The following is a 12192-nucleotide window of genomic DNA, read 5'->3' on the forward strand; positions in this document are numbered from 1 at the left end:
AGTCGAGGGCTGACCCCTCTGCTGAGACTGACCATCACGAAGTCGAGGGCACTGCCTCCTAATATATCCAAACTCTTCGCACTCATAAAAACTACCCGGTGCTAGAGATGGGGACTGAAGGGAACCCCTCGCACCAGAGTGACTAGCAGATGCACTCGGCGCAGAAAAATCCTGAGCTGATGGGGCACAAGATTAACTCTGAGCTGGGAGGGCACTGAATGAAGGTTGGCCCTGCTGAGACCCATGATGACCATGACCTGAAGATGACCCACAATACTTAAAATGACCTCTACCATGCTGGAACTGGCCCCTCGAAAGAACACCACTGTAAGTGCCCGATCCTCGAGGCCTCTTGGCCTCCCTCTCCTCTCGTTCCCGATCGCGAACCGTCTCAATCTCACGAGCGATATCAACCACCTCCTCGAACGTAGTACCCAATACTCTCTCTCTAGTCATCAGAATACATAGATGGTAGTTAAGGCCATCCACAAATCTCCTGATCCTCTCACAATCTGATGGAATCATCCAAATGGCATGACGAGCCAACTCAGAAAACCTCATCTCATACTGGGTAACAGTCATATTCCCCTGTGACAACCACTCAAACTGCCTACGTAGCTCCTATCTGTAGGACTGCGGTACATACTTCTACAAGAAAAGAGCGGAGAACTACTGCTAAGAAAAAAGTGCTGCACCGACAGGCCTACGCCTCTCAAAATCCTCCCACCAAGTAAAGGCAGCTCCCGAGAACTGAAAGGTGGTAAATGCCACACCACTAGACTCAAAAATCCCTACTGTACGGAGCATTCGCTGACACTTGTCAAGAAAACCCTGGGCATCCTCACCCTCAGCGCCACTGAACGACGGAGGCTGGAGCCTACCAAACCTCTCAAGACGACACTGCTCATCATCCGGCATAGCTGGTACTATGAACTCCTAAACTAGCGCAACCGGCTGAGCTGGAGGTGCCCCCGGCGTCTGTAGTCCCTGCACTACCTACTCAGGTGTGCGAGCAGCGGAGGTCTGATTGCCTCCCCCAGACTGTGAAGTAGCTGCTACGGTAGTGGATGAAACTGCCTGAGCCAGGCCAGTGCAAACCGATAAAATCTGTGCCAAGGCCTCCTGAAGACCCGGAATCACGATGGGCACAGTTAGTGCCTGAACTAGTGCTGCTGGAGCCTGATCCAAAGCTGGGGTAGCTGGTGGATCAACAAGTGCTTCCCTCGCTACTCTGCATCTACCACGTCCACGACCACATCCACGGCCTCTGGTGGCCCCAGTGGGTGGCACTGGTGGTCGTCCACCTCATCCGGTAGCTCGCGTCCTCACCATCTGTGAGAGAATAGAATGACAGAAGTTTAGTTCTCGAATCAACAAAGTCGCACGATAGAATTTCAAGGATGTGAAGTTTTTCCTAAAGGTCCTGTAGCCTCTCGAGGATAAATACAGACGTCTCCGTACCGATCCGCAAGACTCTACTAAACCGGCTCATGACTTGCGAGACCTATGTAACCTAGGCTCTGATACCAACTTGTCACGACCCCAACCTCGGCCGTGATGGTGCCCAACACACTGCTAGGCAAGCTTGACTAACTAACAACCTCGACCCATTTCTTATACAAATCATTATTAGCTAACACAGTTAAATTGCCAATTTATCATAATAAAAGTTTAGGACAACGAGTCAAATATGTAGAAATTCAGATGATAATACCACTACATAACCCATACAAATCTGGTGTCACAAGTCTCGAGCCTCTAGCATAAGTTTAACAGCCTAATACATAATCAGTTTAGGAAATACGGAAAAAACGAAAGGATAGAAAGGAGAGATCCGGGCTGCGGACGCCGTGCAGCTACCTCGATGCTCCCGGATATGAACTGATTGACTGAATATCCTCACTCAGCCTCTGGAACACCTGGATCTGCACGCAGGGTGCAGGGAGTAATGTGAGTACTCCGACCCAGTGAGTAATAAGCATAAATAATGACTGAGAATAAGAAATCACGGAAATCACAGAGTAATATATAATGCGGCAATTTAAACAAGTAATATGAAAGAAATAAACCAATGGAAACTAAATATGGAGATGCTACAACAAATAAGCAGTTAAGTGACAGACATATAACGAAAATCAACACATAGAAAGGTACCCTATAGTACCCGTTGTGGCGTGCAGCCCGATCCGTATATTTATCGTCGACGGCGCTCACTAAGGGTGTGTAGACTTCGAGAGCGCAATATCAAGCCATCTCGTGGCATCAACTAGGCCCTCGGCCTCATATCAATATCAACATAATATTGCTGTAGCGCGTAGCCCGATCCCATAGTATCCTCACATCTGGCCTTTGGCCATACTCAGTCCAAAAATCATATAAGCCTCTCGGGCATTTAGTAAAATAGTAGTTCTCAGCCCAAAACATCATTTAATATATCTTTTTAGTTTCAAAAATCGAGTAAAAGTGGTTGAGTTGTAAAACAGTGGAAAACGGTACGACTGAGTTCAAGTAGTAAGTCTAAACAGTGAGAAAATAGTGATAAAACTCCCCGGAGGGTTCAAATAGATGGCACAAAGCCCAAATATGGCAATCAATCCAAATAATGAGGATAACAAATATGCTTTAATCAAATACGCGATAAAAGCGTCACTCATGACGGACCAAGTCAAAATCCCCAATAGTAAATGACCCCACGCTCATCATCAAGCGCGTGTCTCACCTCAATATAGCACTGAGATAAACAAATCCGGGGTTTCAAACCCTCAGGACATTATTTACATTCATTACTCACCTCAAACCGGCTAAAGTTCTAGCTCACTATGCCCTTGCCTCTCAAATCGACCTCCTCGTGCGTTGAATCTGACCAAAACCAGAACGAATACGTCACAATATGCTAAAGGAACAAAGCCCAAGCGAAAACAATCAAAAAATGTCAAAAATCTCGAAATTGGCAAAACCCGAGCCCCGGGCCCACTTCTCGAAACTCAGAATTTTCACATCATTAGATTCTTTATCTCCCCACGAGGTCATACATATCAAAAACACCAGAATCGGAGTTCAATTGGCCCCTCAAATCCTTAATTTAAGCTCTCTTAAACTCAAGCCCTAAACCTCCATTTTTAGTCCATTAATTCCTTAAATTTCAGTCCTAATTCATGAAATACCACCATAGAAGTGTGTTTTAAGTCCAAAATCCTTTCCTTATTGAAGTTCCCTTGAAATCTCTCTTCAAAGTCGCCCAAAAACTCTAAGTCCGAAGTTAAAAATGGTTAAACCCTTTAAAAATCGCGAAGAAGAGACATATATATATTCTGCCCAGGGGTTTTCGCATCTGCGACCCCTTTACTGCACCTGCGGTACCGCATTTGCGGTCCAACCAACCACTGCTACGGTTTCTCATTAAAATTCCAAAAGTCACTTCTGCGACTGGACTTCCGCATCTGCGGCTTTGCATATGCGGCCACGTCGACCGCTTCTGCGGAAACTGCTCCCCAGCCCAAACTTCGCATCTGCGGCTTTTCCCCTCGCACGTGCGGCACCGCATCTGCGGTTCCCAAGCCGCAAGTGCGAAAACACCAGAAGCAACACACTTTCTTCAATCATTCAAGTTCAAATCTTCTCGTTAACCATCCGAATCACCCCGAGGCCCCCGGGACCTCAACCAAAAACACAAACAAGACCCAATACCTTATTCAAACTTGTTCCGATCATCAAAACACCTCAAACAACACCAAATCTACTAAATCACATCGAATTCAAGCCTAATTTTCTAAAATCTTCCGAAATACATTTTCGATTAAAAACCCAACCAAAACACGTCCGAATGACCTGAAATTTTGCACACACATCCCAAATGACATAACGAAGCTATTGAAACTCTCGGAATTCTATTCCGACCCTCGGATCAAAATCTCACCTACCAACCGGAAATCGCCAAAATACTAACTTCGCCAATTCAAGCCTAATTCTACACCGGACCTCCAAAACCAATTTTGATCACACTCCTAAGTCACAAATCACCCTCCGAAGCTAACCAAACCATCAGAACTCACATCCGAGCCCTCTAACACATAAATCAATATCCGGTTGACTTTTCCAACTTAAGCCTTCTTAAAAGAGACTAAGTGTCTCATTTCTTACCAAAATCACACCAAATGCAAACCAATCAACTCGACCACATAAAATACGGATAATGAAGTATAAAGAAGCAGAAATGGATAAAAAGGAGCGGTAACTCATGAGACGACTAGCCGGGTCGTCACAAGTACAAGTGACAAAGCTCCAAAATCTGTAAATATCAACTATTATGGCAGATTAAATGATATTGTGGAGTTAAACTACTATGATGAATTTAAGGTTGTCTTGTTTAAGTGCGATTTGGCTGATGTAACCAAAGGTATAGGAGTTAAGGAGGATGACTTAGGTTTTACACTAGTAAACTTCTCACACCTAATAGACTCTGGCGACCGAGAAAGTCATGAGCCTTTTGTCTTTGCAGAACAAGCTCAACAAGTAATATTTGTACAAGATCCTAAGGATCATAAATGGTTTGTCCCTAGGTTAATAAACCTCGAGATATTTTTTATATGGGAGAGGAAAATAGTATGCAGTTTGAATCATCAATGCAGAGCGATGCCACTGGCTCGACGCTCTTAGAAAATACTATTGATTCAGAATATTAATGTCATGATTGGGTAAGAAGCGGTGTCGATGGGATAGTAATTGATATGAATATACATTCTCGAAATTCTCCAAATGAAGGTGAAGCTCATGTTGATGGAGGAAATGACATTGAAAATGAAAGTGATCGAGAATAAGATAGATGGTAGTTATTAAATATTTTTTGTTGGTGTTATTAGAGTACTTTTAGGTATTTGATATTTGTTTCCAGTGAATTGAATACAATATTTTTTTTATTTTTAATTTAAGTCACATTCCACAGAACATGCGTGTTAGTAAGCTATGGATTATCTATTCTTCTATTGGTGGATTAACCAATATTTTTGTGAGTTTTCTATGCTTATTGTTACTTGTTTTGCTGCTATAGCTCTTGGATTATGAGATGCTAAGGTGTTTCTACCACTGGATAATAATATATATTTTCTGGTGCACCAATACCTCTTAACTCGAGGACTATCTTTGCATTAAGGCTTTGTTTTTGTATATTTTTTGTACACAAATCGCGGTTTATATATTTTTTAATAGCTTGAGATGTGGATCATGCTTATGTGCCGGTAGATCCATTGGAGTTAATCTGGTACTAGTACAACTGAATGTAGTTAGTTAACTACTTCAATTTGGCGAAGGAACTATACGGACCAGAGGTGGCAAAAGTTTGGTAATTGAACAACATGATTATGAAAGTGTACGACCTTATATTGGGCAATTGATGGATGGTCAGAACCACTCTCATACCCAATCACATGATAATCAATCTACTGAACTGTATAGTTCTTCTAGCAATGAAGTTCAAGAGAATGAAGAATCAGGTAACACTTGTTACTAAATCTTCCAGTTTCTTAATACAAAGATTATTACTCTTTGCTTTATCATTACAAGTTTGTTATAAACTCAATGAAGTTAGTCAATGCAGCTCCTTTTAGTTTGCAATTTTTTAAGAGAAATTGAAATAGAAATGCCATTTCAAGGGTATAATATTTAGGTATGAAAATGGATATTCTGTATATGAATTTTATGACATTCAATTTTTTTTTTAATGTTAGTCAATTCAGAAGCTAGGAAGGTTTGTGGTCCTACACTATTAAAAGATATTTGGAAATTACCTCCAGGGAAGAAAATTGCTGTGCAATTTAATAATCGTAATCAAGCATCGAAAAAGAGGGTCGAAAGCTTGCTAGCTTTCTAGGCATTATCGCAAGAACTCCAGATCTAACACCTCTACACATAGATGATTGGCGAAGTTTTGATAAAGAAGAAAAGAAGAAATTGCTAGAGTTTGTAAGGGTATGGAGTTGTTGTTATTATTATTATTATTATTATTATTATCATTATTATTATTATTATTATTATTATTCTTGTTGTTGTTGTTGTTGTTATAGTTATTATTGCTATTATTATTGTTGTTGTTGTTGTTGTTATTCTTGTAAAAATATGTTATTGCTAAATGTTTTTTTTGGTTTTAGAAAAAGTTCTCTATCCCAACACATGGAGAAGCATATGTCTTAAAGTCAATTGGAAAAAAATGAAAAGATTACAAATCCGATTTAAAAAGTGAATATTTGGAAAAATATAAAACCAAAGATGCTTTGCTGAAGAATAGACCAGCAAGTCGCATACCAAGGGATCAATGGACTGGTCTTGTTTCTTATTGGCTTTCTGATAAAGCTAAGGTATAAACTTTAAAATCTTAAAAACGCACAATTAGTTGCTTATTATTATAGTTTTTTGATTAGTTTCATTAGTTGCTAATTGTTATATTGTTTTGATTATTTTATGTTGCAATGACAGAGGCGTACCCAAGCAAATAGAAATAATAGGGCCAAACAAAATATGCCTCACACAGGAGGATCCAAAAGTATTGACACCTTAATGGATGAGCAGGTACAAGTATAATTACAAAATAAAATATTTTAAAACTCTTTTATCATACAGATTTGACATCAAATTTATTGTAATAGGCCAAGAATTGTATAGAGCCTACACGAGCAAAAATATTTATACTAACACACAAAAAAACGTAAGGATGGTAGACTATTGGATGAGGAGTCTGCAAAGGCAGTTGTAAGATTTCTTCTTTTTCTTCCTTATAAAAAAAGATTTCTTCTCTTTCTTTTATATCTTGAACTAGGAAATAGATTAAAAAAGGAAAACTTAAAGAATAACTGAATTGAAAATTGAATTTTTGGTGTATTAAATTTATATGTATTGTTAACTATGGTATGCCCTTAATTAATCAGGACATGATGAACGAAAGGTTGAGGGATACTGACGGATCAAATGACCAGCCTCCCCGCAGTGTTGCTTGGGAAGGAGATGTGTATTCCCAAGTGCTTGAAAATGATAAAAGTGGGTATGTTCGTGGTTTAGGACTTGGTCCAACTCCTTCTATGTTGTGGGGCAGTAGATCTTCCTTAGGAAATATTGTTATAGAGGATTCGTCTGATGAGGTTGTACAAAAACTAAAGCACGAGATAACAGAGTTAAAAGAGTTAAATGAAAAACAAAATGAAGAAATGAGTTTTATAAGACAAGAACTATCATGGATGCGGCAAGTCATGAGAAAAATTGCTCCAAATGAGTTACCTATGCCTCAGAATATCAATGGAGTCTCAACTGGACAGGCAACTCAATTTCAAAAGTTTTAGGCGTATATAGGCTAAGAAATGCTTGTTCCGGTTAGTAGCTATATATAGACTTAAGAGTTATGAGGAAAGTTTCACTTCTTGTAACTTTCAAGGTTTGTTATAAAATATGTGTGTGGGTATGTATTTGGTAGTTTTCTTTTTCTTGTTTGTTCACTGTTACAAATACTGTTACTTCTTGTACTCTGTAAACTTTAGTGCGTACTAAATATACATACAACTAAAATAATTTTACGTCTAAATATTTATCAGGTCGTTGATACCAACCATGACCATGAGCAAATACCAGAATCACCCAATATGCATAATATAGCTGGAAATACTCCGTCGTCTCGTGTATTTTCTATGCTTTCACATAAACTCTTTTTTGTTCTATTCATTTTTTCTTTCTATAAGTGAAAATCATTATGTAAGAAATATATTAATGCAAACCTTAATGGACTGTAATATAGGATTATTAGTTTGTTGCCCTTGATGTATGCTTAGTTTTAGCCAATAATTTAAATTTCTAGAGTATGTCTAGCAGCAACTAGTTTTTGGATCAAGGAACAAGAGAATATTTTTACCAATATTGTTTGGCTTTTGCTTAATCTAGCCTGTGGAAAATAATTCCCTCAATACTCAATCCCTTTTGTCCTTCATATCACCCAACAAAGAAATTTCAGTTTCTACTTTGTCACTCTTGCAGAGAGCGTCGATCAAAGTATTATATATGACAGTGTTTGGTGGCACATTTGTAGAAGAACACATATTCTGGAATATTTTCATAGCTTCATCAACATTTCCACCTAAACAATATGCATTAGTGCTCCATATGTAACAACATTAGGAAAATAACCATCATCAATCATCCTCTTCATAACTCTATGGGCAATTGCAAATTGCTCCTTCTGGCTGAAATATGATATCAAAGTGTTGTAGGTGTAGCGATCAGGTTTCTCATGCTTGCACATTCCACCAAGCAAAGTATTCAGAGAAATCACACTTGGCACTAACCCGCCCTTTTTCATCTGGTCAAAAAGCTCGTATGACCTTCTCAATCTCGCCTGCTTTGCAGAAACCATCTATCAAGCAATAGGTAACAGTATTAAGTTCATATCCGCTCTCCAGCCTCATCTTTTTCTTCAACTTAAACCCTTCTTCTTGCCTCCCTACTTTAGAAAGCCCACCAATCAATGTATTGTAGAGAACAAGGTCTGGCTTAACAAGAATGCCATCACTTTCACTGCCTCCCATCACTTTCACTGCATCATCGACCTTGTAACTTTTGCATAAATGATTGTTGAGAATCCCAAATGTCACAACATCTGGTTTACATGTATATATTACTTTGCCTCGCTATTTGTCCAGAATTGGTGTACATGTATATATTCCTTTGCCTCGCTATTTGTCCAGAATTGGTGTACATGTATGTGCTTGTACGAGTTATTGTATTTTAGATAGGACTATCATCTAAATAATAGAAATAACAAATGAGTAAAAGGAGATTCATTTTTCACATTACTTATTTTGTTATTTCAGGTTAAACAGTACGATGTGAAAGATTTTAGTACGAGGAAGATTTGCAGAATTGTTTGAGGGCTTCTACTCTTTTGTTATTATGAATATTATATAGAATTAGCGATAATAACATTGGTTATTTTGTTTGAACAATGCAATTTATCTTACATGTCGTTGATATATTAGTAAGAATTAATACTTTCTTTTGTTTTTCTTGATTGAATGAAATATATTATGTTTTTATGAGTTAAGTAGCGTATTTTATTAGCATTTTTGCAGTTTAAAGATAGTTTGATTTTTTATTTACCGCTAAAAGGGTATTTTTAATCGAGAACTAATTTGATTTAGCATTTGTTATAGTTGCAGCTACACAATTGCCATTATAGCCTATGACTTTTAGTGGAAATTTAATTCAATTTAATGTGACTTTTCGCGGCAATATAGTTTGATTTACTGACCAAAATATTAGACATTAAAGTGCAAATTAAGCCTACTATGGAATAGATTTTGTAGCCATTGAATTGCCACTAAATATTTGACATTAAAGCATTCTACTTTTAGCGGCAATATAATTAGATATATCGTCCAAAGAGAATGACCATTGAAGCACAATATAAGCCTATTATGAAATGGATTTAGCAGCCATTTAATTGCCGTTAAACTGTAGCCGTTAAAGCCCGGGACCTTTAGCGGCAATAAAACCTAGATTTACCGACACTTCATCGGATGGCCGCTAAAGGCTTTAGCGACGCCAGCAACCACGGCTAAAAATGAATAGCCGGTAAATCATTTAGCGGCAATATCTATTGCCGCTAAAAGGTTTTTTTGCCGCTAAAGACCATTTTTGTTGTAGTGTCATTAAAAGAAGTGATTTGTTAATGAAGTAAGTTGTTAAGGATTGGCTTGCCTAGCTCACATTAGTAGGCATCATCACGACTCCCGAGGGTGAAAATTCCGGGTCGTGACAAGTTGGTATCAGAGCCCTAGGTTACATAGGTCTCACAACTCACGGACAAGCTCAGTAGAGTCCGAGGGATCGGTACGGAGACGTCTGTATTTGTCCCCCAGAGGCTATAGAGTTAGGAAAATCTCACATTTGTTCTTTCTTGTCGTGCGGATTTGTTCCTCAAATGCTAATTGGATTTCTACTCTATTCTCTCACAGATGGCGAGAAGACGCACTTCCTCATCTACCGCTCAGTAGCCCGAGCCCCCAGCATCAGCTCCTACTAGGGGCAGAGGCCGAGGCTGTGCTAGAGGCTGAGGTAAGGGCAGAGTTTAGCCCCGACCAGCAGCACCAGTGGCGGAGCCTCAGGTTGATTTTGAGGAGGAGGTTCTGGCCCCAGCAATTCCGGTGGGCCCAGCTCAAGTCCCAGAGAGGTTTATTGCTACCCCAGTTCTTCAGGATGCTTTGGTCCAATTGGTAGGCCTCATGGAGAGTGTCACCCGAGCAGGTTTGCTTCCTGTAGCACCAGCCACTTCTCAGGCTGGAGGAGGGGCTCAAACTCCTGCTACACGCACTCTGGAGTAGGTAGCTCCTCAGATTCAAACTCCAGCAATTCAGCCAGTTGGAGCAGTTCAACCGGATGTAGTAGCTCAAACCGGTGATGGAGCGGCTATGTTTGCCGATGCTTTGTGGAGGCTGGATAGGTTCCCCAAGCTCTTCACTACTACTTTCAGCGACGCTTCTTCTGAGGATCCCCAGGATTTTCTATATAGTTATCACGAGGTTCTCAGGAACATGGGTATTGTTGAGACCAATGGGGTTGATTTTGCAACATTTCACTTGTCTGGATCCGCCAAGACTTGGTGGAGGGATTATTGCTTAGCTAGGCCAGCTGGGTCGCCATCTTTGACTTGGGAGCAGTTTACAGTATTGTTTCTGGAGAAGTTTCTCCCCGTTACTCAGAAAGAGGCCTATCGGAGGCAGTTCGAGCGCATCTAGTAGTGTTCCATGACGGTCACCCAGTATGAGACCAGGTTCATCGACTTAGCTCGCCATGCTCTTGTCATACTTCCTACCGAGAGATAGAGAGGGTGAGGAGGTTTATCGATAGTCTTATTCAGCCGATTCGTCTTCAGATGTCCAAGCAGGCCGGGAGTGAGATCACTTTTTAGGAAGCGACCAATGTGGCCCGCAGAGTTGAGATGGTTCTGTCGCAGGGAAGTGGTTAGGGGTCGGATAAGAGGCCCCGTCATTTAGGTAGATTCAGTGGTACCTCATCTGGAGGTAGAGATTCATATGGTAGAGGCCATCCTCCTAGGCCCTTTCACTTAGCTCTTCAGGCTTTCCACGGTGCTTCAGGTGGCCATGTTCCTCTGATTCAGTATTCTGATCAACAGTCCTTCAGTGCACCACCAGCACCTATCAGCACATCGCCGCTTCAGAGTTTTCAGGGTCGTCAGCCCCAGCAACCGAGGGCTTGTTTTACTTGTGGCGACACGAGGCACATTGCCAGGTATTGCCCTCGGGCTTCGAGCAGTTCTCTGCATTAAAGTTTTTGTGCTTTGGTTCAGGCACCAGATGTTTCACAGCCCGCCCAGTCAGCTAGAGGAACGGGTAGAGGTGCTAGAGGTGGAGCTCTGGCCGCCAAAGGTGGAGGCCAGCCAGCAGCAGGCCATCCCAGAGAGGTAGTTCAGGGTGGTGGGGCCCAGCCCTGATGTTATGCTCTCCCAGCCAAGCCCGAGGCTGAGGCTTCAGATGCAGTTATTACAGGTATGGTTCTGGTTTGTGATAGAGATGGTTCAGTGTTATTTGATCCAAGGTCTACATACTCGTATGTGTCATCTTATTTTTCACCGTATCTGGTCATGCCTAGTGATTTGTTGAGTATTCCTATTTATGTGTCTACACCGGTGGGTGATTCTATTGTGGTAGATTGAGTCCATCGCTCTTGTGTAGTTGTGATTGGGGGTCTTGAGACTCGTGTGGATTTATTGCTTCTAGACATGGTCGATTTTGATGTCATATTGGGGATGGACTGGCTATCACCTTACCACGCTATCTTGGACTATCATGCCAAGACTATGTACTTAGCTTTATTGGGTATGCCTCATTTAGAGTGGAGAGGGACTCCTGGTCATTCTACCCGTAGCATCATTTCTTATGTGAAGGCTCGACGTATGGTCGAGAAGGGGTGCTTGGCCTATTTAGCTTATGTTCATGATTCTAGTGCGGAGGATTTCTCTGTTGATTCTGTGGCCGTAGTTCGTGAGTTTCCTGAGGTATTCCTTTCAGACCTGCCGGGTATGCCGCCCAACAAGGATATTGACTTTTGCATTGATTTGGCTCCGGGCACTCAGCCCATTTCTATTCCGCCGTATCGTATGGCCCTGCCTGAGTTGAAAGAGTTGAAGGAGCAGTTGCAGGA

At 40.9% G+C, this 12192-nt stretch overlaps 1 protein-coding gene across 1 annotated transcript; it reads right to left on the minus strand.

Moving 5' to 3' along the window:
- Positions 1-7943: 7943 nt before the first annotated feature.
- On the minus strand, positions 7944-8558 carry LOC104241832 (pentatricopeptide repeat-containing protein At5g28460-like). The gene is made up of 3 exons (XM_070151655.1): positions 8355-8558; positions 8161-8266; positions 7944-8110 (listed from the first exon to the last, which is right to left on the minus strand). Exons 1-3 carry the CDS (start codon positions 8556-8558, stop codon positions 7944-7946), a joined length of 477 nt encoding a protein of 158 aa, XP_070007756.1.
- Between the last annotated feature and the right edge of the window lie 3634 nt (positions 8559-12192).

This window comes from Nicotiana sylvestris, chromosome 7 (genome assembly GCF_000393655.2).
Source record: "Nicotiana sylvestris chromosome 7, ASM39365v2, whole genome shotgun sequence".
Classification (NCBI taxonomy): Eukaryota; Viridiplantae; Streptophyta; class Magnoliopsida; order Solanales; family Solanaceae; genus Nicotiana; species Nicotiana sylvestris.

Bases quoted from the DNA above. Each gene is read 5' to 3' on its own strand.
- LOC104241832 (XM_070151655.1), bottom strand. From the start codon at position 8,558: ATGGGAGGCAGTGAAAGTGATGGCATTCTTGTTAAGCCAGACCTTGTT. The intron at 8,267-8,354 runs GTCATACGAGCT...GGAATGTGCAAG, and splicing joins AAGCAGGCGAGATTGAGAAG to CATGAGAAACCTGATCGCTA. The intron at 8,111-8,160 runs GTTATTTTCCTA...CATATTGTTTAG, and splicing joins GAAGAGGATGATTGATGATG to GTGGAAATGTTGATGAAGCT.